A 27716-nucleotide genomic window follows, 5' to 3' on the forward strand; every position below is an offset into this window, starting at 1 on the left:
GGTAAGGTGATCTGGTATTCCCATCTCCTTCAGAATTTTCCACAGTTTGCTGTGACCCACACAGTCAAAGGCTTTACCACAGTCAATGAAGCAGAAGTAGATGTTTTTCTGGGTGGAATTCCCTTGCTTTTTCTATGATCCAGTGGATGTTGGCAGTTGGATCTCTGGTTCCTCTTCCTTTTCTAAATCCATCTTATACATCTGAGATTTCTTGGTTCACATACTGTTTAAGGGTTTTGAACATTACCTTGCTAACATGTGGAATGAGTGCAATTGTGCAGTAGTTTGAACATTCTTTGGCATTGCCTTTCTTTGGGATTAGAATGAAAACACCTTTTCCAGTCCTGTGGCCATTGATGAGTTTTCCAAATTTGCTGACATGTTGAGTTCCACACTTTAACAGTATCATCTTTTAGGATTTGAAATAGCTCAGCTGGAATTCCATCACAGTCACTAACTTTGTTCGTAGTGATGCTTCCTAAGCCCCACTTGGCTTCACACTCCAGGATGTCTGGCTCTAGGTGAGTGACACCTTTGTAGTTATACGGGTTACTAAAACCCTTTTTGTACAGTTCTTCTGTGTATTATTGCCACTTCTTCTCAGTCTCTTGTTCTGTTAGGTCCTTGCTGTTTCTGTCCTTTATTGTGCCAATCTTTGCATGAAATGTTCCCTTGGTATCTCCAATTTTCTTGATGAGAACTCTAGTCTTTCCCATTCTGTTGATTTCCTCTGTTTCTTTGCATTGTTCACTTAAGAAGGCTTTGTTATCTCTCCTTGCTGTTCTCTAGAACTCTGCATTCAGTTGGTTATATCTTTCTCTTTCTCCTTTGCCTTTTGCTTCCCTTCTTTTCTCAGCTATTTGTAAGACCTCCTCAGACAACCATTTTTATTTTCTTGCATTTCTTTTTCTTTGGGATGGTTTTGGTCACCATTCCCTATACAGTGTTACTAACCTCCATCCATAGTTCTTCAGGCACTCTGTCTACCAAATCTAATCCCTTGAGTCTATTTGTCACTTCCACTGTATAATAAGGGATGTGATTTAGGTCATACCTGAATGGTTTAGTGGTTTTCCCTACTTTCTTCAATTTGAGCCTGAATTTTGCAATAAGCACCTCATGATCTGAGCCGCAGTCAGCTCCAGGTCTTATTTTTGCTTATAGAGCTTCTCCATCTTTGACTGCAAAGATTGTATAATCAGTCTGATTTCAGTATTGACCATCTGGTGATGTCCATGTATAGAGTCATCTCTTGTGTTGTTGGAAAAGGGTGTTCATTATGACCAATGTGTTTGCTTGACAAACTCTGTTAACCTTTGCCCTGCTTCATTTTGTACTCCAAGGCCAAACTTGACTATTACTCCAAGTATCTCTTGACTTTTGCATTCCTATCCCCTGTGATGATAAGGACATCTTTTTTTTTGGTGTTATTTCTAGGTCTTATAGGTCATCATAGAACAGTTCATCATCAGCTTCTTCAGCATTAGTGGTTGGGGCATAGGCTTGGATTACTGTCATGTTGAATGATTTGCCTTGGAAACAAACAGAGATCATTCTATCATTTTTGAGATTGCACCTAAGTACTGCATTTTGGACTCTTCTGTTGACTATGAGGGCTACACCATTTCTTTTAAGGGATTTTTGCCCACAGTAGTAGATATAATGGTCATCTGAGTTAAATTCTCCCATTCCTGTCCATTTTAGTTCACTGATTCCTAAAATGTTGATGTTTACTCTTACCATCTCCTGCTTGACCATGTCCAATTTACCTTGATTCATGGACCTAACATTCCAGATTCCCATGCAATATTGTTCTTTACAACATCAATCTATAACTTTCACCACAACACACATCCACAACTGGCATCATTTCTGCTTTGGCTCAGCCTCTTTATTCTTTCTGGAGCTATTTCTCTACTCTTATCCAGTAGCATATTAGACAGTGACCTGATGATGTGGGGCTCATCTTTCAGTGTCATATCTTTTTGCCTCTTCATACCGTTCATGGGGTTCTCGAGGCAAGGATACTGAACTGCTTTGCCATCCCCTTTTCCAGTGGACCACGGTTTGTCAGAACTCTTCACCATGACTCATCCATCTTGGGTGTCCTGCACTACATGGCCCAGAGCTTCATTGAATTACACAAGGCTATGATCCACGTGATCATTTTGGTTAGCTTTCTGTGATTGTTTTTGTTCTGGAGGCTGTGAAATTGTAGTTTTTGCTTCTTCTATCTGCCTTCTGATAGATGAGCATAAGAGGGTTGTGCAAGCTTTCTGATGGGAGGGACTGGCTGTCTTGCTCTGATGGACAGGGACATGCTCAATAAATCTGTAATCCAATTTTCTGCTGATGGGTGGGGCTGCTTTTGTCGAAGGGAGATAATCTAGTTACCTCACAAAAGCTGTGTAAAGATTGAATAGAAAATGTGTGTACTGGATCTAATACACAGCAGACCCTCTTCTCCAGAACTTATCTTCCTTTCCTTTGGCACATTCCCTTCAGCTTATAAAAATGCTGGAGCACTTTCTTGAACCCTCTTCCATGTGTAGCCAAGCTTTTTGAGAACATAGACTGTACTGGCTGTCCCTGCACCTCTTTTTTAAAAGATTTATTTGTTTGTTTTTGGTTGTGCTGGATCTTTGTCACTGCACACTGGCTTTCTCTAGTTGTGATGATCGGGAACTACTCTTCATTATATGCGCATTGCGGTTGCTTCTCTTGTTGTGGAGCACAGCCTCTAGGGCGCATGGACTTCAGTGGCTGTGGCATGTGAGCTCAGTAGTTGTGGTGCACTGCACAGGCCCACCTGCTCCACGGCATATGGGATCCTCCCAGGACAGGGACTGAACCCCGCATCCCCTGCACTGGCAGGCAGACTCCTAACCACTAGACCACCCGTGATGCCCTTCACCTCTTATTCCTTCTTGAACCTACTATAATCTGGCTTCCATTACTGCTAAAGGACTCAGTGCTCAGTAACTACCTAATTCACAAATTAGATGGAGTCTAGTTAATATTTCTCTGGTGAAAGTAAGGTAGATCTAGGATAAAAATTTGAAGATTGACAAAAAAATCATATATAGAATATGCTGCAAAATCAAGGATGAATATTATTGAATGACATACTATCCAGTTCAACCTGGCACAAATTTGTAGTAAATCACATCAGGATAGTTTCATGAGACATTCTGTTAATTTTCTGGAGCCAAAGAATTGAGAAAGCAGAAGTCATTTATGGCTCTGTGGTAGAAAGATAAGTGAGTGGACTGGGAGATTTAATGTGTTAATGATGACAGGACTGAGTAGAAAATATATTTTCTTCTAAATATTGGTAGAAGTAACAGAACGCCTGCCTGTATTTTTCAACTATAGATAAGACATAAAAGGGGAAAAAGGCAAGATGAGCTGGGTATTTGAACTGTTGATGCTCCTGACATCTCTTTGCAGAGCAGGGCATTAGATGTAGTCTGTTTAAGAACTTTCATCTCTCTGGATCTACTAGCTTTTCATGTTCAGGCCTGAGTTCTGAGCTAAACAGCTTAAATTCTTATACAACGTGGTTTTCATTCTCATAGCTTTGTTAACTAGACTCAAACCAGCAGGCTATTACTGCAACTAACTTGGCATAAATATGTAAATAAACTATGACATGAAGCATCTGAATATAAATTTAGGTTTAAACTTTTTTTTACAGGATTGATTGAATTTTTGTGATTACATGAACTAACACAGATTCCTTGTTATAATGATTAAGAGTACAGTTTCTGGAACCAAGCTCCCTACATTTATACCAGTTTCATCACTTACTAGCTTTGTAACCTTGAGTAAATCTCTCTGACTTAGTTCCCTCATTTGTATACTGATGATAGTAAGAGTGCTGTCTTATAAGGTTGTTATAAAGATTAAAACACATAAAGTGGTAAGAACATTGCCTGGCACATAGTAAGTAAAATATAAATGATTAGCTAATATTATGTTCTTGAAAATCATTTCACTCTTTTTTTTTTGTATTTTATTTTATTTATTTTTATTTTTTACTTTACAATATTGTATTGGTTTTGCCATACATCAACATGAATCTGCCACGGGTGTACACGTGTTCCCAATCCTGAACCCCCCTCCCACCTCCCTCTTCATACCATCCCTCTGGGTCATCCCAGTGCACCAGCCCCAAGCTTCCTGTATCCTGCATCGAACCTAGACTGGCGATTCATTTCTTATATGATATTATACATGTTTCAATGCCATTCTCCCAAATCATCCCCCCCTCCCTCTCCCACAGAGTCCAAAAGACTGTTCTATACATCTGTGTCTCTTGCTGTCTCACATACAGGGTTATCGTTACCATCTTTCTAAATTCTGCTTTTTAACCTTTCATCAGATTATTGAAAGTATTATTGAGGAGAGTCAGAAAGTAATACAGCTTGAAGATGATTCTTTGGATTCCAAAGGAAAAGGACAATCTGATCAGGCTACTGCCAGTCCTGTCACAGCTGGAACAGAACTTAGCAATATACCTGGACTGTTAGCCATAGATCAAGTACTGCAGGAAGATTCCCAGAAGGCAGAGAGTCAGGATGTATCTGAAGAAACTGAATTAGAATCAAAACAGTGTTTTCCTTCTGATGACACATGTGAGAAGCCAGTAGATGAAACCACAAAGTTAACCGAAATAAGTTCAACTGCACAGCTTAATGTGCCTGAAACTGTAACAGAAGTGTTGAACAAGGAAGAAGTGGAAGTCAAAGAAAGTGATGTTCTAGAATCTGCATCCTCACACTCCTTATCTACAAAAGATTTTGCTGTAGTGGAAGAAGTTGCACCTGCCAAACCGCCAAGACAGCTTACTCCAGAACCTGATATAGTAGCTAGTACAAAGAAGCCTGTTCCAGCACGCCCACCCCCTCCAGCTAACTTCCCACCTCCTAGGCCCCCACCTCCATCTCGACCTGCTCCACCACCAAGAAAAAAGAAGAGTGAATTGGAGTTTGAGGCTCTTAAGACACCTGATCTAGATGGTAAGTATTAATTGAGAAACAACTATCTTTGTGGGGAGTTTGGGAAGTTGAAACTTGACCTTTCTGATTTTTTTTTTTTCAATTTATGCTGTATTTAGGCAATGGCAACCCACTCCAGTACTCTTGCCTGGAAAATCCCATGGACGGAGGAGCCTGGTGGGCTACAGTCCCTGGGGTCGCTAAGAGTTGGGCACGACTGAGCGACTTCAATTTCACTTTTCACTTTCATGCATTGGAGAAGGAAATGGCAACCCACTCCAGTGTTCTTGCCTGGAGAATCCCAGGGACGGGGGAGCCTGGTGGGCTGCCGTATATGGGGTCGCACAGAGTCGGACACGACTGAAGCGACTTAGCAGCAGCAGCAGTAACCACATTGATGACCAAGTTATAAAATGTATTTTAGTAACAGAAAGCCAAAATGTTTACATTGGTATTGTTACATTATTGTAATTAAACATTTCAGCAGACTTTCAAATCTGTTAACCATTGGAGAGCCAGAGTGGCACAGTAAAAAGAACATAGGATTTGGACTTAGGATTTGAATTCAAGCCCCAGATCTCTTCATGTATAAGGTGTATAGCCTTGAGGAATTTAAATAACTTACTTGAACCCTGGTTTCCCCTTATATAAAAAGAGAGTAATGAAACCACTTTTCTCGTAGAATTGTTCTAAGAATCAGATAAAGATTTAAGCACTTCTAAGCTATGAATAAGGTCATATAAGTGTTGGTTGTTGTTGTTATTATTATATTATTATTTTTGCAGTTCCCAAAGAGAATATTACATCTGATACTCTCCTAACTACAAACATGGCTTCAGAGACTACAGTCAAAGATTCTCAGCCTTCTCTTGATTTGGCAAGTGCTACCAGTGGAGATAAAATAGTTACTGCCCAGGTTGGTGAATATGTGTTATATTTGATACAGGCTCTCAACTTTCTGCAACTAACTGGTTTGTTGATTGTTGAACCTTCTTTCTTCTCCAGGCCAAATATTTCCTTGTCTCCAAAACCTGGCTACCATATCCCTTGTCCAGCTCTGCTACTAAGTAGCGGACTGATTCTAGCAACCTATTTAACATCTGAGTCTGAAATGGCTCATTGATCAAATTTGGGGAAAACCTTCCTTGAAGGTTTCTTGCAAGATTGAAATGAGCTAAAGTATGCCAGGTACCTGGTATGTGTGTTCAAAAAGTGACAGATGCTGCTATATGTAGTATTTATTTAAAAAAGCAACTACCGTCTTCATTTACCTGACTTATAATGGTCAAAGGACTTCCCAGGTGGTGCTAGTGGTGAAGAACCTGCCTGCCAATGCAGGAGACATAAGGGATGAGGCTTCTATCCCTAGGTCAGAAAGATCTCCTGGAGGAGGGTATGGCAACCCACTACAGTATTCTTGTCTGGAGAATCCCATGAACCGAGGACTGTAGGGTCGCAAAGAGTCATACACAACTGAAGCAACTTAACACACACACACACACATAGTGGTCAGATTGGGAACGTTAATTTTTTTGTAATTTCCTTTTCCTAATCATGAAAAAAAAAAAAAAAACCTTCATACAGTAGACTATACATCCATATATGAGGCAATATAGAAAGAACTTGATAACATGAATTTCTACCTCTGCCAAATTCTGGGATTGAAGGGTTACTTATGTGGTAGCTCTGATGGGGCAGGTTGGCAGACTGGAAGATATTATCATACTAAGTGAAGTAAGTCAAATAGAGAAAGACAAATATCATATGATATTGCTTATATGCAGAATCTTAAAAAGTTATACAAATGAATTTATTTACAGAACAGAAACAGACTTAGAGAATTGAACTTATGATAACCAGGGGTGGGGGAAAAGAGTAGGTGAGGTAGACTGAGAGTTTGGAATTGACGTATACACACTACCATATTTAAAATAGATAATCAACAAGGACCTATTATATAGCACTGGGAACTCTGCTCAATATTCTGTAATAACCTAAATGAGAAAAGAACTTGAAAAAGAAGAGCTACGTGTATATGTATAACTGAATCACTTTGCTATATACCTGAAACTGACACAACATTGTTAATCAACTATACTTCAATATAAAAAATTTTTATTTTGTTAAAAAATCAAGGATTCTGTGGCCACTGAACTTGCAATAAAATTCAAATCACACATACACACAAAAAGACACAATGGTCTTTTCATAGCCTTAGAGCAGAGGTCAATAGTGGCCTCATTTTATAGGGTCCTCAAGCTAAAAATGGTCTTTGTACTTTTAAAGCATTGTGTTGTTTTTTTTTTTAAAAAAGAATATGCAACAGACACTATATGTGAAGCAAAACACTTAAAATCTTTACTATCTGGCTGTACGGGAAGAAGTTTGCCAACCCCTGCCCTCAAGACATCCATGTGTATAGTCCTGATTAATGGCAAATTTTACTAGCAGAGGACTGATTTTGGACCAAGTTCAAATAGAACATTTATTTGCTTTCAAGACTACTCAGACATTATTTCATGAGCAGCAACACTTTTGGTACCTAATGTTTTTTAGCATGATGGGAATAATAAAAGACTGAAATGGAATGTTCTATTTAAATTTTCAGTAGGCTCCATTATCTGTATTATGGAATTCTTTAGAACTGTGTGTGGTAATGAATAATTGAATATTTATAAAAACTGACTCAGTCTACTTTCTGTTTATAAAATTATAATTTCAGGAAAATGGAAAAGCACCTGATGGGCAGACAATAGCCGGTGAAGTGATGGGCCCTCAGAGACCTAGATCCAACTCTGGGAGAGAGCTTACTGATGAGGTATAATTAAATTTTTTTTTGTTTGTTCTTGAAAATATAAAATATAAAGATCATAGTGAGAAGATGAAAAAATTCCAGAGATGAATGGTGATGGTGGTTGCACGGCAATGTAAAGGTAGTTGATGCCACTGAACTATACAATTAAAAGGGGTTATAATGATAAATTTGTATTATATATATTTTACTATGATCAAAAAATAAGTTTATTGCTATTAGGCAAAAAATCATATTGTAAAAGAAAAAATGAAAATTGAAGATTGTCTTAGTTTTTGTTTTTTTAATGTGCTGGAAGTTTAACTCTGACTTAAACTTGCCCTTTCACACAATTATGCTATGCTATGCTATGCTAAGTCACTTCAGTCGTGTCCGACTCTGTGCGACCCCATAGACGGCAGCCCACCAGGCTCCCCCGTCCCTGGGATTCTCCAGGCAAGAACACTGGAGTAGATTGCCATTTCCTTCTCCAATGCATGAAAGTAAAAAGTGAAAGTGAAGTTGCTCAGTCATGTCTGACTCTTAGCGACTCCATGGACTGCAGCCTACCAGGCTCCTCCATCCATGGGATTTTCCAGGCAAGAGTACTGGAGTGGGGTGCCATTGCCTTCTCCTCACACAATTATATGGTAGAATAAATGTATTGAAAGCCAAGGCCTATGTTTCATAGGAAGTGGGCTTAAAAGGAACTTGATATTATAGACATGTGTCTTTATACATGTTAGATGATGTATAGTATATACAAGCTCAATGCTTGATTCTTAACTTAACAATTTAGTATATATTGGTTGGCTAATTTATTCAGAATGAAACTTTGAAGCAAAATCTTAGTTTTGTTTCTTTTAAACAATGCATTTTTTAAAAAATTATTGTACCTTGGAAAACAGTTTTGTAGTTCCTCAAAATATTAAACATTGAGTTACCATGTTTAATATTAGATACAAATAGATTTAAGGGACTAGATCTGATAGATAGAGTGCCTGATGAACTATGGACAGAGGTTCATGACATTGTACAGGAGACAGGGATCAAGACCATCCCCATGGAAAAGAAATGCAAAACAGCAAAATGACTGTCTGGGGAGACCTTACAAACAGCTGTGAAAAGAAGAGAAGCGAAAAGCAAAGGAGAAAAGAAAAGATATAAGCATCTGAATGCAGAGTTCCAAAGAATAGCGAGAACAGATAAGAAAGGCTTCCTCAGCCATCAATGCAAAGAAATAGAGGAAAACAACAGAATGGGAAAGACTAGAGATCTCTTCAAGAAAATTAGAGATACCAAGGGAATATTTCATGCAGAGATGGGCTCAATAAAGGACAGAAATGGTATGGACCTAGCAGAAGCAGAAGATATTAAGAAGATGTGGCAAGAATACACAGAAGAACTATACAAAAATCTTCACGACCCAGACAATCACGATGGTATGATCACTCACCTAGAGCCAGACATCCTGGAATGGGAAGTCAAGTGGGCCTTAGAAAGCATCACTACAAACAAAGCTTGTGGAGATGATGGAATTCCAATTGAGCTATTTCAAATCCTGAAAGATGATGCTGTGAAAGTGTGTTGCACTCAATATGCCAGCAAATTTGGAAAACTCAGTAGTGGCCACAGGACTGGAAAAGGTAAGTTTTAACTCCAATCCCAAAGAAAGGCAATGCCAAAGAATGCTCAAACTACCACACAATTGCACTCATCTCACACGCTAGTAAAGTACTGCTCAAAATTCTCCAAGCCAGGCTTCAGCAATACGTGAACCGTGAACTTCCAGATGTTCAAGCTGGTTTTAGAAAAGGCAGAGGAACCAGAGATCAAATTGCCAACATCCGCTGGATCATCGAAAAAGCAAGAGAGTTCCAGAAAAACATATTTCTGCTTTATTGACTATGCCAAAGCCTTTGACTGTGTGGATCACAATAAACTGTGGAAAATTCTTCAAGAGATGGGAATACCAGACCACCTGACCTGCCTCTTGAAAAACCTGTATACAGGTCAGGAAGCAACAGTTAGAACTGGACATGGAACAACAGACTGGTTCCAAATAGGCAAAGGAGTACGTCAAGGCTGTATATTGTCACATCATGAGAAACACTGGGCTGGAGGAAGCACAAGCTGGAATCAAGATTGCTGGGAGAAATATCAATAACCTCAGATATGCAGATGACACCACCCTTATGGCAGAAAGTGAAGAAGAACTAAAGAGCCTCTTGGTGAAAGTGGTGAAAGGAGAGTGAAAAAGTTGGCTTAAAGCTCAACATTCAGAAAACTAAGATCATGGCATCTGGTCCCATCACTTCATGGCAAATAGATGGGGAAACAGTGGAAACAGTGTCAGACTTTATTTTTGGGGGCTCCAAAATCACTGCAGATGGTGACTGCCGCCATGAAATGAAAAGACGCTTACTCCTTGGAAGGAAAGTTATGACCAACCTAGATAGCATATTGAAAAGCAGAGACATAACTTTGCCAACAAAGGTCCGTCTAGTCAAGGCTGTGGTTTTTCCAGTGGTCGTATATGGCTGTGAGAGTTGGACTGTGAAGAAAGCTGAGCACCGAAGAATTGATGCTTTTGAACTGTGGTGTTGTAGAAGACTCTTGAGAGTCCCTTGGACTGCAAGGAGATCCATCCAGTCCATTCTAAAGGAGATCAGCCCTGGGTGTTCTTTGGAAGGAATGATACTAAAGCTGAAACTCCAGTATTTTGGCCACCTTATGCGAAGAGTTGACTCATTGGAAAAGACTCTGATGCTGGGAGGGATTGGGGGCAGGAGGAAAAGGGGACGTCTGAGGATGAGATGCATGGATGACATCACCGACTCAATGGACGTGAGTTTGAGTGAACTCCGGGAGTTGGTGGTGGACAGGGAGGCCTGGCATGCTGCGATTCATGGGGTCGCAAAGAGTCAGATACGACTGAGCAACTGAACTGAATTGAACTGAACTGAGTTACCATGACCCAGCAATACCACTCCTATGTATACAGCAAAGTGAAATGAAAACATGTCCACACAAAAAATGTACATAGGTGTTCATAACTAGCTAAAGTGTGGAAACAATACAAATGTCTGATAAACAGATAAATAAAATGTAGTATATCCATCCATGTGGACTATATTTTGACAATTAAAAAGAATGAGCTTCTGATACATGCCATAACACAAATGAACCTTGAAAGCATGATGCTAAGTGAAAGAAGCCAATCACAAAAGACTACATACTATATAATATAATTTATATGAAATGCCCAGAATAGGCAATTACATAGAGGAAAAAAGTAGATTAGTGGTTGCCAGGAACTGGGAGGAAAAGGGAATAAGGTATGACAGCTAATGGATATAGGGGTTTCTCTTGAGGGAGGCAGAAATGTTCTAAACTTAGATGATGGTGGTAGTTGTACAACTTTGTGAGTGTACTAAAAACTGTTGAATTATATATTAAATGTGTACAGTATGTGGTGTGGGAATTGTATCTCACTAAAAATGTTTATAAAATTATTGCACACAGTACTGAATGTATCTAGAAAATTCTTAGCTTAAATATTTTAGGATTTTGTGGACTCAAAAAGATAATTAAATTATAGGTATTCTTGGTATTATTTTTTACTTCAGGAAATTTTAGCCAGTGTAATGATTAAAAACCTAGATACTGGAGAAGAAATACCTTTGAGTCTTGCAGAAGAGAAACTGCCAACGGGTATTAATCCTCTCACTCTACACATCATGAGAAGGACTAAGGAATATGTAAGGTATGGCCTAATGTTATTATTCATCATTTGTAGTATTTCATTGAAAGTGGTGAAGAGTTCTGTTTATGAACTGTGAGAGTCCCTAATTTGGTTTCATTCAGTGTTCTTTTTTTAAAGTTAGAATTAAAATAGAGTCAATTAATGTATATATTCTTAAACTTTGTGCCCTCTTTTTGAAAACAAGTTCTTTTTTAAGATTCCACATTTAAGTGATATCATAAAGTATTTGTCTTTTTCTGTCTGATTTATTTCATTTAGTTTAATGTTCCCAAGGTCTATTCATATTGTCACAAATGGCTGGATTTCCTTCCTTTTTATGGCTGAATAACATTCCTGTGTGTATCACATTTTCTTCATTTAACTTTGTTCTCTGTTATAACTGTGCAGTTACTTGGGGGGAAATATATATCTTAGTTCAGTTCAGTTCAGTTGCTCAGTTGTGTCTGACTCTTTACGACCCCATGGACCGCAGCATGCCAGGCCTCCCTGTCCATCACCAACTCCCAGAGTTTACCCAAACTCATGTCCATTGAATCAGTGATACCATCCAACCATCTCATTCTCTGTAGTCCCCTTCTCCTGACTTCAATCTTTCCCAGCATCAGGGTCTTTTCAAATGAGTCAGCTCTTCGCATGAGGTGGCCAAAGTATTGGAGTTTCAGCTTCAACATCGAACACTCAGGACCGAGGGATGGGGGTGCCTGGTGAGCTGCCGTCTGTGGGGATGCACAGAGTCGGACACAACTGAAGTGACTTAGCAGCAGCAGATAGCAGATTCAAAAGCAGAGACATTACTTTGCCAACAAAGGTCCGTCTAGTCAAGGCTATGGGGCAAAGTAATGTCTCTACTTTTGAATATGCTATCTAGGTTGGTCATAACTTTCCTTCCAAGGAGTAAGTGTCTTTTAGTATCATGGCTGCAGTCACCATCTTCAGTGATTTTGGAACCCCCAAAAATAAAGTCTGACACTGTTTCCACTGTTTCCCCATCTATTTGCCATGAAGTGATGGGACCGGATTCCATGGTATATCTTAAATATCATACTATTTGGTTTGTCTTCTTTTAAAATGATTTATATTATTCTAGAGACAATATTAAAACATAAAAGGCTAAAAAGCCATGTGGGATAAATACCTGATCTTCTGAAACCTAGCTTTAAGGATCAGAAATTTATACATAATTGTATTGTCTTTTTAGGGTCAGACAGTCTTTAGAGTGAAATGATTGACTTTACTGTGAGAAATATGTAGACCCAAGAAATAATTTCTTTGAAACCAAAGCTTTCACATGATGTGCCTGATAAGTAAGGAGGGAGATATTTACAAGTTAATTTGTCATTTCTACACAGCATGTTTTACCCAGCACAATGCCTTTTTTGTGTTAGTTTTTTCATAAATTCCTGAATTGCATTTGTTTATGTTTTATGCATTGTACCATCTTTCAAGTCTTTTAATTCTCAGGGTCATTTAAATTAAACTTACATAAAGCGTGTAAACATTTTTTTTCTTAACACTGATTAGTTAATTGTATAGTAAGTATACATAGAGATTTTTGAGAAGTTTTGAGAAATGGCTTCTTTTAAAATGACTTCTTCTTGTAGTAATGATGCAGCACAGTCAGACGATGAAGAGAAGTTACAGTCTCAACAAACAGATACTGATGGTGGACGGTTAAAACAGAAAACGTGAGTTACATCCAATTTCTTCATTTCAGGCTTCTGTTATCTATTACTATATGTGTGTGTGTGTGTGTGTGTGTGTGTGTGTGTGTATGTGTTTTATGTATGATAACTTTCATATTGTTTTAAATCTATGCTCTGGCCAGTTTGTTTGTCCATCTACCACCACCACTCCCTGCCCTCAGGCAATGGATTATGAGTTCCTTGAGGCTGTCTTGGTCATTTTTATAGCATCTGACATACAGTAAATTATCAATACATTTTGCTTCATGCTTGTATTATTTTTCTGATGATAGATAGGTACCAGAAGTGTTGGTAGAAGAACATGAATTGTTCTTGAAGTTGCTTTTCCATTTCACATCATCTCTCCAAATCCTATTTGTCTTTCTAAACTCAACTACATGACACTCTTCCTGACCACTCCAGTTCATAATAGATTTTCCTGTTCTCAATTTCAATGACAGCTATAGTCTATATACCATACATTTGCTATTTATATTATCTTAAATTGTTTTCTGATTTAAAAAATAAAATAAATACATGTTAAACAACTAGACCATAAGAATTGATGCTTTTGAACGTTGGTGTTGAAGAAGATTCTTGAGAGTCCTTTAGACTGCAAGGAGATCAAACCAGTCAATCGTAAAGGAAGTCAATCCTAAATATTCATTGAAAGGACTAATGCTGAAGCTGCAGTACTTTGGCCACCTGATGCGAAGAACTGACTCATTTGGAAAGACCCTGATGCTGGGAAAGATTGAAGGCAAGAGAAGGGGACAACAGAGGATGAGATGGTTGGATGGCATCACCTACTCAGTGGACATGAGATTAAGCAAGCTCCAGGAGATGGTGAAGGACAGGGAAGCCTGGCATGCTGCAGTCCATGGGGTCACAAAGAGTCAGACATGACTGAATGACTGAACAATATATTGCAAAAGGATTTTGATCATACCATTCTGTTTTCCTGTATGAAAATCTAGCACAGTGGTAGACATGTAGGATTTCCTTGATTATACACAAGTCCCTTGTTGTTCAGTCACTCAGTTGTGTCTGACTCTTTGCGACCCCATGGACTGCAACATGTCAGGCTTACCTGTGCTTCACTATCTCCCAGAGTTTGCTCAAATTCATGTCCATTGAGACAATGATGCCATCCAACCATCTCATCTTCTGTCACGCCCTTCTCCTGCCCTCAGTCATTCCCAGTATCAGGGTCTTTTCAAATGCGTGGTGGCTAAAGTACTGGAGCTTCAGCTTCAGCATCAGTCCTTCTAATACGTATTCAGGACTGATTTCCTTTTGACTGATTTGATCTCCTTGCTGTCCAAGGGACTCTCAAGAGTCTTCTCCAGCACCATGGTTGGAAAGCATCAGTTCTTTGGCACTCAGCTTACTTTATGGTCCAAGTCTCACATCCATACATGACTACTGGAAAAACCATAGCTGTGACTATACGGACCTTTGTCGGCAAAGTGATGTCTCTGCTTTTGAATACGCTGTCTAGGTTTGTCACAGCTTTTCTTCCAAGGAGCAAGCATCTTATAATTTCATGGCTGCAGTCACTGTCTGCAGTGATTTTTGGAGCCCAAGAAAATAAAGTCTGTCATTGTTTCCATTGTTTCCCCATCTATTTGTCATGAAGTGATAGGACTGGATGCCGTGATTTTCATTTTTTGAATGTTGAGTTTAAAGCCAGCTTTTTCACTCTCCTCTTTCACCTTCATCAAGAGGCTCTTTAGTTCTTCTTCGCTTTCTGCCATTAGGGTGGTATCATCTGCATATCTGAGATTATTGATATTTCTCCTCGCAATTTTGATTCCCGCTTGTGATTCATCCAGCCTGGCAGGCATTTTTCATGATGTACTCTGCATGCAAGTTAAATAAACAGGGTGATAATATACAGCCTTGACCTACTCGTTTCCCAATTTTGCATTGTCTATTGTTCCATGTCTAATTCTAACTGTTGCATTTGATCTGCATGTAGGTTTCTCAGGAGACAGGTAAGGTGGTTTGGTATTCCAGTCTCTTTAAGAATTTCCCACAATTTGTTGTAATACACAGTCAAAGGCTTTAGTGTCATCAGTGAATCAGAAATAGGTGTTTTCCCCTTGCTTTTTCTATGATCCAGTGGATATTGGCAATTTGATCTCTGGTTCCTTTGCCTTTTCTTAATCTAGCTTGTATATCTGGAAGTCCTTTAATTGGCAATAATTTAGTCTAAGGCCAAAGTGAGTTCTCCACTCAAGTCTGATCTTTTCCTCATGTGGAAAGTATAGCAAAGAAAGCTTTGAGATTTTTTTAGAAAAGGTATGCCCATAGTGGAGGTATATGATAACACCTCAGCCATCTGGACTTTGGCTGTCTAACAGTGGCAACTATTAAGGACCGTATAATTAGAATTATTCAGGAGACATATAGACCTCTAGGAAAGAGAATGCTCCATGCAGTAAAGCTCATTATTTTTTAAAAAGAAAAGCTCCTCAGGTTTATTGAAAACCTTTATACTTACTTCTTACATAATTTTAAAAAGTCTGGTCATCTGATATTTAATCTCAGAGCAAAATAGAAGCATCAGACCATGACAAATATAAGTTAGCACATAAGAATGTCAGAGAATACTCTGATTGCAAGAGAAGAATGAGGAAAATGATAAAAAGGACTCATATATTGCTCAACCATTCCACACGGCAGTGCTTTCAACTTCTTCTCACATCATGATGTTCAGAACATGGTATTATTTGCACTGAATCCTGGGGTAAGCTGATGAGGCAGCTGATGGCCAGAAGAGACTGACCCAGGGTTCTGCTTTCTCTGGGCCCTACCCTATTGCCTTGAAGGCTGAGAGGGAAACCATTATTATGGCCCACTTGGAATCATTTGAGAACCCTTGGTGTATTAAAGAATAGTAAAGATGGTAACTGACCCTGTTTATTAAAGAAATTTATTGAGCACTAAGTGCCATTGAAGAAGGCACAAATGTATGTTAGAGATGGTATCATACAAAATGGCTAAAATATCTGCTTTCTTGCTTATAATAGTAGTAAACCTATAGTTAACCAGAAAAATATAATTTCAGTTATAAATAGCAGAGACCTTATTGTGATTTTAAAAATGGTTTATCTGTTTTTAATCTCTACATGTATTTAATCTCTGTATCACAGATATAAACTAGTGGTTACCAGTGGGGAGAAGGAAGAAGGGAGAGGCAAGATAGGGGTAGGGGATTAAGAGATACACACTGCTATGTATAAAATAAGCTACAAGGATATATTGTACAGCATGGGGAATATAACCACTATTTTATAATAACTTTATTTAATTTTTATTTTATATTGGAGTATAGTTGACTTACAATATCATGTTAGCTTAACTTACAACAAAGTGATTCAGTTATGCATGTGCATATATCCATTCTTTTTCAGATTCCTTTCCCATATAAGTTATTAGAGAATATTGAATAGGGTTTCCTGTGCTATACAGTAGATTCTTGTTGATTATCTATTTTATATATAGTAGTATGTATATGTCAATCCCAAACTCCTAATTTATCTCCTCCCCTCCACCTTTCCCCCTTTCCCCTTTGGTAACTGTAAGTTTGTTTTCAAAGTCTGTGAGTATGTTTCTGTTTTGTAAATAAGTTCATTTGTATGGTTTTTTTAGATTCCACATGTAAGTGATAACATATGATATTTGTGTTTGACTTACTTCACTTGTGTATGATAACCTCTAGGTCCATCCATGTTGCTACAAATCTCATTATTTCATTCTTTTTTATGGCTGATTAATATTCCATTGTATATATATACCTCATCGTCTTTATTCATTCCTTTGTTGATGGACATTTAGGTTGCTTCCATGTCTTGGCTATTGTGAGTAATGTACATTGGAGGTGCATATATCTTTTCAAAGTGTGCTTTTCTCCAGATATATGCCCAGAGGAGTGGGATTGCTGGACCATATGGTAGTTCTTTTTTATTTTTTTAAAGAATCTCCATACTGTTCTCCATAGTGGTTTTACCAATTTAAATTCCCACCAACATGTGGGAGGGTTCCCTTTTTGCCCTACCCTCTCCAGCATTTATTGTTTGTAGACTTTCTGATGATGACCATTCTGGCTGATGTGAGGTGATGCCTCGTTGTATTTTGATTTGTATTTCTATAATAATTAAGGATGTAGAGCATCTTTCCTTCTGCTTTTTTGCCATCTATATGTCTTCTTTGGAGAAATGTATATTTAGATCTTCTGCTCATTTTTAATTGGATTGTTTTGTTTTTGTTTTTTTTTTTGATATTCAGCTGGCAGGAGCTGTTTTTTATATTTTGGAGATTAGTCCCTTGCTGGTCACTTCATTTGCAAATATTTTCTCCCATTCTGTGGGTTGTCTTTTGTTTATGATTTCCTTTGCTGTGCAGAAGCTTTTAAGTTTAATTAGATCCCATTTTTTTGTTGTTTTTATTTTCATTATTCCAGGAGTTAGCTCCAAAAAGATAGTGCTGCAATTTATGCCAAAGAGTGTTCTACCTATGTTTTCCTCTAGTGACATGATAATGCTGTAGAGGATATGATACTGTCACTGGGGGGACTGCCTATATTTCCTTTGTAGCCATATTGATTTAAGTATATTTATTGCATAGAACAAGGGATTTGGGGTGTTAAACACCTACTATTTATATAAAAAAGGTATTATTTCAAAATGATACTCTTTACCAGTCACAGCTCATGAGATTATCTGTGAATTGTTGAACTTTGGAGTTAATAAGAGGTAATCTGGGTTGGTTTTTTTTTTTTTTTTTACATTTTTGGTAAGGACTCAACTAAAGAAGTTCCTAGGAAAATCAGTAAAGAGAGCGAAGCACCTTGCTGAGGAATATGGTGAACGTGCTGTAAATAAAGTTAAAAGTGTTAGAGACGAAGGTAAGAGAAATAGAACCCTTCAACTGAATATTTAATTGATTTGTAGTCATTTAAGTTTAGCCTATAGTTTATAATAAACATTGTATTTTATTGAAAGTAATAAATCTTTATAGCTTTTATCTTAGCATTTCAATAAATCATATTACTCTCACTATCAATTTTATGAGTGGAAAGAAAAATTTATTTATCTTAAACATGAATTTGTACATATTTTGTGACTGCAGCAACTTGGAAGAGGTGTTTGTTCAATAATCAGTTGTAAATTAGTTTTGTAAGATCAGTGTTTATAAATATTCTCAAAATTAGGTAGATTTTCTGAATTTCTGCACCTTAACTTCCTGTGCCCTTGTTATAACTGTATTGATTTGTTACATAGTATTTATTCTGTGCCAAACACTGCTCTCAGCACTTTCATCTGTATTAGCTCATTTACTCCTCTTAAAAAGTCTATGAAGTAAGTATCATTATTGTTGTTGTTTAGTCACTAAGTCATATCTGATTCTTTGTGACTCTGTGGACTGTAGCCCACCAGGCTCCTCTGTCCGTGGGTTTTCCCAGGCAAGAATACTGCAATGTGTTGCCATTTCCTTCTCTAGGGGATCTTCCCAACCCAGGGATTGAACCCATGTCTCCTGCATTGCAGGCGGCTTCTTTACCACTGAGCCACCAGGGAAACCCCCATGACTGAATACAGCAGGGATACCATTATTATCCCATTTTATAGATAGGAAAACTGAGGCACAGAAAGGTCAAATACCTTGCCCATAGTCACATAGATAATGACAGAGCTGAATTTGGACCCAGGCAGTCTGGTACTACCAGACTCCATGCTGCTAAACCAATATGCTATTTAGTAGTAGACAGATTTTGCTTTTCCAATTAATGAATCTTCTTGGTAAGCAGTAGATATGAAAATATGATTGTAGCAATATCTACATTAGCTAGTGATGCTTTCTATTGCTTTTCTATTCAGTTTTTCATACTGATCAAGATGATCCTTCATCAAGTGATGATGAAGGAATGCCATACACAAGACCAGTTAAATTCAAAGCAGCACATGGCTTCAAAGGACCTTACGATTTTGATCAGATCAAAGTGGTACAAGATCTTAGTGGTGAACATATGGTAAGCAACCTTTTTATTTTTAAGGATTGATTCTGTTTTCGTTGAGAGAAATAATTTGACTTCTATAAAGCTGATGTCTTCTTATATATATAATTTTGCTAGCCTGAGCCTGAAGAGTGAATTGATATTAATATGATTTAATGAATAAGTAATGCAGAGTCCATCTTTGAATTGTTGTTCAAGAAGTGACTTATAAGTAAACTCTAGGCCTGTATCATTAAGAAAGCTGTGTAAACTTTCTTTTACCAAAGAAAGGTACCAAACTTAAAAGCAATTAAGGGTGATCTGTCACTTTGAACAATGTTTAAAATGTTCCCTCGTATATTTTAAATAATTTATACAAATATTTCAGAAGCTCGGTATATTTTGTGAAGTGAAAGAGCAAAGAGAGAGAGAGAGGTACACGTTGTCTTAAAATGTACCAAAGTAGATGTCAAGTTCACAAAGTACATCACAGTTACCCCCTGAAAATGCTAGAAACACAGGGAAGAGTGTAATAAACTCAGAACTGGGTAAGTGATGCTGTGGGTCTTTGACCAGGGAATCTACTTATTTATTTACATTTTTAAATCTAAAAGTTGGCTTATACATATCAGGCAGCAACCAGATTTGAATTTACTTTGGTACTTACAATCTACACATAAAACGTTTGAGTTGTAGAGCATGGGGAACTATATTCAATATCCTGTGATAAACTATAATGGAAAAGAATATGAAAAAGAATACGTATTATGTTTACAACTGAAACACTGTGCTTGCTATATGGCAGAAATTAACACAGCATTGTAAATCAGCTACACTTCAATAAAATAAAAGTTTATGAAACGAGTCGCCAGTCCAGGTTCGATGCACGATACTGGATGCTTGGGGCTGGTGTACTGGGACGACCCAGAGGGAGGGTATGGGGAAGGAGGAGGGAGGAGGGTTCAGGATGGGGAGCACGGGTATACCTGTGGCGGATTCATTTTGATGTTTGGCAAAACTAATACAATATTGTAAAGTTTAAAAGTAAAATAAAATTTAAAAAAAGCTTGAGTTGTTTATAGTAAGTTCCTTAAGGAATCTGATGAATTTCCTTGTACTGTATTGAGTCTTTTTCAGTATTTCTAGTTTTAAGTTAAAATCTCATGGCAATAAGCTCCAAATGACAAATTTCTTAACATTTTTGTGGGAATTTTGTGGAAATGAATATTCCATTAAATAAACTGTTACCTCTAACTTGGATGATCTTTTTGATCTGCATAGATGTATGTTATCAATTTAATAGTGGTTATAAGATTATTTGGGATTTGGCCTTTCCATTTTAAGGATTCACATTCTTTATTGCTTTCCCCCACATACCTCCCCAGTCTTTTCAGTACTGTCTGTCTGAGAATTTTAGCAATATGCTACACAACTTTTTTCTGGGGAGAAAACAGAATGAGACCACACCATTCCAACACTTCCAAATGCCCAGTGCTGTGAGGGTTACTGCTAAGGTGCACCTTATTCTTCCCTCAGCCCTTGTCAGGAGTTGTTATTGCTATTCTCACGGCTGTGCCCCCTTCTATTCCACTTGCTGTCATGTTCAGCTAGGAGACTAAGACCCCAGACTAGGCTTTGTACTTTTGCAGTGAAGATTTCTGGCCACCTCAGATTTCCCATTTCCATTAATATGTGGACAATATATGGGTCTTGAAGATGTTAGTTTACATTATAGAAAACTGTAGCTCAGCTGTCTTTCCCCCTGTCTTCTAAAGGCCCCTTTTGTGGTATTATAGCACCACTGGACTGTTAGCTTTAAATGGTGCTAGTAATGTGAGCATTATTTTAGTATACAATAAGTCCCCTACATACAAACCTTCAACCTGCTAACTTTCAAAGATGCAAACCTGCGTTCGCATGTCCAATCATGTAAGCTAGTTCACGTGTCTGGCATACATGGTCACATGTGTGCATCCTCTTCAGGTGGTTGTGCTTTTGTGTACTTTACAGTACTGTATAGAGTACAGTAGTACAGTATCCTTATTTCAAGCCCAGGATGTCTGGAAGCAAGTATAAAAGCAGTGGTGATATAGGTGGTACTACTGTACTGTTCAAGGTACTGTACTGTAAGATTAAAAATGTCTTAATTTTTTGTGTTTGTATATTATTTGTTTGAAAAGTATCATAAATGTATTACAGTACAGTACTATATAGCCGATTGTGTTAGTTGGGTATACCTAAGCTAACTTTGTTGGACTTAAGAACAAATTGGATTTATGAAGGCACTTTTGGAATGGAAATTGTTCATATTCAGGGACTTTATGTATCATTTGGCATACAACTTATAAGGGGTTTTTTTGGCTGAAAAATAATGTCTCAACTTTTGAACTTTGAACCTTCCTTTGTTTTCACAGGGAGCTGTGTGGACCATGAAATTTTCTCACTGTGGCAGATTACTTGCCTCTGCTGGACAAGACAATGTAGTGAGAATATGGGCTTTAAAAAATGCTTTTGACTATTTCAACAATATGCGAATGAAATACAATACAGAAGGTATTTTTCCTTTATTGGCAGGGTTTAAAAAATCCTGACACATCTGGCATTTTTACATTTTAGGTATAATAATGCCGTCTTATCTGGCAATCATTTGCAGCAACCACTATTTTCCATATAAGCCACAAACCTAAAAATAAGACAGAAGTCAACAGCAAAAAGCATCTAAACCCAGTGGGAAAAACTACCACAAAGTTTTTTACTTTATCTCTTATCAGGTATACTGCAGAGTTAAATTTATGAACTATCGAGGACAAGGTTGTTTGGTTTCCCCTGGTAACTTTCAGGTCTATCCTAGGTTAAAAGGAAATGTGTGATTAATCTAGAAAAAGAATGAGAATAATACATACATCTAATAAGTAAAGAATGATTAAGGAAACGTAAGCCATGGAAAGTAAATGTGATTTGTCAATACATCAAAGAGTATATGAAACTAGGTTAAATGGAAAAGAGAAACCCCAGAATATGATGTGTATACACACGATTACAACTGTGTAAAATATTTCTGTATTATGTTATCAGCAAAGTGTTTATAATTGATGTTTTAGGTGCTGTAAGTGTATAGGATTCTTTTCTTGTAATTATTGTCGTTATTTAACTGCAGTACATTTTCACCACAAACCTCTTGCTATCCAATCATCCAAGGCTGAATACATGAAGTTAAGATATGGGAGAAAGAAGAATAGAGGTGACCATGGGCAGGAGTATAGAATATAGTTCCAGTAGTAGTTTGAGGAACATAGAAATCTAGGGAGAGCCACTAAACTGGCCAGCGGGGCCCATATACTTTAGTAGCCCCATGAGGTTGTTTGCAATATAACAACATAATTTGAGATCATAATGAGTTGACAAAAAGTAAAGCTGTTTATTATAGATTTCTTTCATTTCCCTGCCTAGAGCAGAAAGACTATTTTCAGTGGCCATTGAGATTTCTTGCCTGGAAAATCCCATGGACGGAGGAGCCTGGTAGGCCGCAGTCCATGCGGTCGCAAAGAGTCAGACACGACTGAGTGACTTCACTTTCACTTTTCACTTTCATGCATTGGAGAAGGAAATGGCAACCCACTCCAGTGTTCTTGCCTGGAGAATCCCAGGGGATTCATCAGCCCAGCCTGATGGGCTGCCGTCTATGGGGTCGCACAGAGTCAGACACGACTGAAGCGACTTAGCAACAACAACAACAACAATTGAGATTTAACCCAGCCCAGACACTTTTTACCCCTTTATTGTTCATCTTGCTGATTGTTCTGATTGACAAGAATGTCTTCACAATGAATAATGAGGATATAACAATATTTTATTAAATTGGACATGTGGTTAAGCCAATTTATAAAGATTCTATATAAAAATAATAAAAACAAATACTTTGGTGCCTAAGAGTTAATGCTTTGCTTGTTTAGAAAAATACATTTTTCTAGAATGATGCATTCTATGACTTTTAATTAGGTGTTATTGTGTTATTATTTGTGATTGATGTTTTCTGTGTGTGTGTATATACAGTTGTATATACATACATGCCTTTTTACAATTACTATGTCGTTTTAGGACGTGTGTCCCCATCACCTTCTCAGGAAAGTCTAAATTCATCAAAATCTGATACAGATACAGGGGTATGTTCATTATTTTATGGTTACTATTGTTACATGCTATGATTTTTTTTTTAACCATAAAGTACCTTATTGTTTATCAGATATAACAGATTCATGAAAGTAGTTAAAATTGAGATGCATTAGAAATGAGAATTCTTTCTGTTAGAATTAGTAAATGAAAAATTGTGATGGTTAAGGGTTGTCAGACAGTATCTAATATTACTCAAGCTACCATACTAATGTAAATCTAAACAAAAGAAATTCCCTCTCCTCAAATCCATGTGAGATACTTTATTTAAAAATTTTCTCCTATTTTTTGCCCACACCACACAGCATGTGAGATCTTAGTTCCCTGACCAGGGACTGAACCTGTTCCCCCTTCAGTGGAAGCACAGTGTCTTAGACACTGGCCCACCAGGGAAGTCCCTAGATATTTTTAAAATGATAAAAGTAACGGATACCTGAATAAGAAATAACTAAGAAAAGAAAGAAAGATACTGAAATATCTTAATTTTTCCATCTTCTTGGTTTAGTAAATGCTTTATCCCAGTGTCAGGTAGTTTAAAATATCTTAATGATTTTCATTTGGTCTCAGAGCTGGAAAGTTAAATATAACCAGTTTTAAACCTAAAAAGCAGAATGCAAAATATTCTAAGCTGTCCCCTGTGATGCTTATGTGTTGAGTGAAGCAAAGGTTATGTAAATACAGAGAACCTAAAATGTTCACCTGCTCAGTAGTATTTTCCTGGGATTTCATTAGCTCTATGGTATTTGACACTAATTTTTCCCTACTCTAAACATTCTCCCCTCAGCTTTCCATGGTTCTCTTCTTCCTTGTTCTCTTCCTATACCCCTGCTGTCTCTTCCTCTTCCACCCCCTTAAGTATTGCTGTTTCTCCTGAGTTTTGTCCTTTGTCCATTCTCAATTAAGATATTCACTCACTGCTTCCAATCCTGAACTGGCTTTGGCTCTAAAATTCTTGATTTCTTTCAAGAGCTTTATGTTTTTTAAACAACAATGAAATCTTATTGTGCGTGCTGCCCTTTTCACATAACAATATATAAAGGCTCTATCCACCTACATGTTCTTTAAGCACATCAATTTTGAATATCTGTTACATGTTCCACACACTGCTAGATTCAGCAAAATCAAAGGAGACTTATTTTGTGGCCTCAGGGATCTTGCTGACTAGTGAAATAGATATACCTGCAGTTCATAGTATTCGATGGTAATACTCTATTGAAGATACTACACAAATATACAAGTTAGCCTTATGAATCTAGGTATCAGGAAAAGCTCCCTGGAGGCTTTTGAATGAGGAGTAAGACAAGGAAGGAAGGGAAGTATCAGAGCAGATAGCAAGTGCAAAAGCATGGAGGCTGAAACAGCATGGCATGTTAAAGGAACTGCCTGGCTGGACCAAAGGCTGCGTGTGTGGGAGTTGTAGGAAAGGTAGACAGGATTGGGATTTTAAGTGGCTTTTTATGTTAAACCAAGGCATGAACTTTATCCTCAAGGTACTGGGGAAGGATGGGCTTTGAGGAGTTTAGATCAGAAGCTGAGTTAAAATGTTTAGATTTTTGTTTTGGAAAGAGCATTCTGGTAGCAGTGTAAAAGACAGATTGGATGGAGGTTCCAGGCTAGAGACAGGGAGACCATTTAAGAGGCTTTCAACTTCATAAATAAATGAGTACTTCAATTATGGTAGATTATGATAGCAATGAGTCTAGAAACCATAAAGAGGAGCTGAATTTGAGAAATATAAAAGAACGAATTGATAACTCATTACCTGGGGCAAAAAAATGAGTAGCATAGGATGATTCCCATGTGTCTGACTTGAGCAGCTGGTTAGATATTAATGATCATTCATGAAAATGTTTTTTATTATTATTTACCCACAACCCTGCTTCTGCTCTTTTGAGCCATCTTTAATGGCATCAACATCCATAAGTTACCTTTTTAACTCAGTTAGAAACACTCTCTTACTCTCTTACTTTTTCTTTCTTACTCACAGGTCAAATTAGTTAAAAATTCTATCCAATCTACCTCTTCCTATGCCCATGGAATCTGTCACCTCATCACTCACATCATCTTGACCCTTGATACTTATTTAGATGCTTGCTGTAGCCTCCTAATTGGGTTTTCTGTCTCTGGTCTCTACTGCCACTAGATTTTTTTTTTTTTTTTTTTGCCACACCACAAGGCTTGCGAATGGAACTTGTGGCCCCTGCTTTGGAAGCAAGGAATCCTAACCACTGGACCATCAGGGAATTCCGGACCTGACTATCATTTTGTGATTTTAAATCGTCTAGTGGCTCCTTGTCACCATCCTTCCTGCTATTACCTCTTCTTACCTTTGTAACTCAGTACTAATTTCCCTAGTACCTCTGCATCCTACTTGCTAGGCTAGGTGTAGGTCTGTACCCTAAACACTCACTTTCATGTCTTCATTCATGTGGTTTGCTTTGCCAGGAATTCCCTTCCTATCCCCTTTCCTTACAGAGCAAAGCCCTACTTATCCTTCAAGATTCAGCCTAAATATCTTATCTTCTCTTATCATTTTCCCTGAGTCATGCAAGCAAAATTGTTCCTCACTTGTGTTCTGATAGTATGTCATATGTACTTTGACATTGATATTACTTACTGTGTCTTCCTTGGCAGTTTGTCCCTCTGGCTAGGCTCAGAACCGATTGAAGGCAAAAATCTGTGTATCACAGATCTTAGTATCCTTGAACCTAACCCCATGCCTGACTGCAGCAGGCCTAAATCAGTGTTAAATTACCACGTCTATACCTTTCATTCATTCCTATTCCCTTATCTGGATGCCTGTAATCTCCCTTTTTTTCTACTTTAGACTTGCCTGTTCTTCAAGGCCCATTTCCTCCATAAAGCCTTCACTAACTAATGTAGTGGTTAAAATTTTAACTACTTCGCTTTAGGGGAAAAGGATTTGCTTTTATTAATTTAATTCACAGTAAAGTTTCCAGGTCTTGATTACTATTAAAAACAGGGACTATTTGTACCATCTTATATTATCTTATTTTAACAATGCTACTTACAGATTATTAACTACTTCCATTCCTACCCCCTCCCAAACCCCTAAGTAACTCCCAACATTGTTTGAGTAGAAGACCTATTAAATGAGGAGCATAGGGACTTTCCTGGCAGTCCAGTGGTTGGGATGCCACACTTCCACTGTAGGAAGCAAAGGGTTCAGTCCCTGGTTGGGTAACTAAGATCCCATATGCTGTGTGGTGCAGCTGGGTTGTAGGGGGCGGGGGATGGGAAATGAACACAGTAGTTCTTTGACCCAAAAAGTACTGATGCCCTGAAGTACTCAACTCTTTTTTCTGGAGTAGTTGAGTATCATTTATATCTGTTATTTTCAGGAAAAGATTCTTTGGGGTTCCTTTCATGTCTGTCATTCTGTATGGAGACAGTTAAATGAAGCCTCTATGCCTTTGGAGTTTGATATCTAGTATTATCTTTGAGCCTATTACTTGCTGCAGTGAGGCACAGTAAGCATGGTGGAGTTTATTTCCCTTATATATGTGTTCTTTTTTCTTTTTCCTCATGATAGTGATATCTTATATTTTATCTCTTTTGAGATATAGACTTACATCTCTTATAGACTCTTGTCTTCTTAGCATCCATGCAAAATAGAGTCCATAAAAGCACTTATTGTACCGTTGGGCATACAGAGTGACATACCCAACATCATTCACCTACTCATTGGTCATGCCATGCCTAGAATTCTGGCTCTTATACTCTGTTTCTATTGATTTCCGAAAGTAGCTCAGTAAACATAAGGAAGAAAGGAAGAGGGGTGTGTTTAGTTTGCTCCATTATGCTCCAGTCATGTAACATTTCTTCTTGACACTAGAAGTTGTAAGTATGATGTTTGCCTAAAAATTAATGTTTTTCTTGGATAAATCTATTTATGTTTGGTGTGCTTGATTAGTGGAATACCAATATGGGTGTTATAGCATTTAATTTCTGCTTAGAATTTTTGAGAATAGATTGTAGGGGAGGAAAAAGTTTCCTCTACTATCTTATGTCCTGTGGCTGGGATCTATGAAATAATCTGACAAAAGACAGATTAAGAGGAGAGACAGTTTATTATGTATGCATATGGAGGCCTTCCTAGGGAAAGAGTGAAGACCCCAAAAAGCTGTTATACACAGGAGCTTATATATCATTTTAACAAAGAGCAAAGTTAGTGGAAAAGTGACAAGATAAATAAAAAGGAGTTTAGGCTTTTAGGGGCAGTAAATTGTGAGAAGGTAAATCTGTTGGGGAAACTAATGGAAGGTAATGGTTATTTACTAAGATT

General features: G+C 37.7%; 1 protein-coding gene across 1 annotated transcript in view; it reads left to right on the top strand.

Moving 5' to 3' along the window:
* WDR44 (WD repeat domain 44) overlaps window positions 1–27716 on the top strand; it is a 94665-nt gene that overhangs the window by 40376 nt on the left and 26573 nt on the right. The window contains exons 4-12 of the mRNA XM_005887360.3: window positions 4385–5021; window positions 5786–5916; window positions 7723–7818; window positions 11421–11557; window positions 13159–13242; window positions 18045–18151; window positions 19125–19276; window positions 21655–21793; window positions 23339–23403. Coding sequence (XP_005887422.1) covers window positions 4385–5021; window positions 5786–5916; window positions 7723–7818; window positions 11421–11557; window positions 13159–13242; window positions 18045–18151; window positions 19125–19276; window positions 21655–21793; window positions 23339–23403 — 1548 coding nt within the window. The remainder of the gene's footprint in view (window positions 1–4384; window positions 5022–5785; window positions 5917–7722; window positions 7819–11420; window positions 11558–13158; window positions 13243–18044; window positions 18152–19124; window positions 19277–21654; window positions 21794–23338; window positions 23404–27716) is intronic.

Source organism: Bos mutus, chromosome X, assembly GCF_027580195.1.
Source record: "Bos mutus isolate GX-2022 chromosome X, NWIPB_WYAK_1.1, whole genome shotgun sequence".
NCBI lineage: Eukaryota > Metazoa > Chordata > Mammalia > Artiodactyla > Bovidae > Bos > Bos mutus.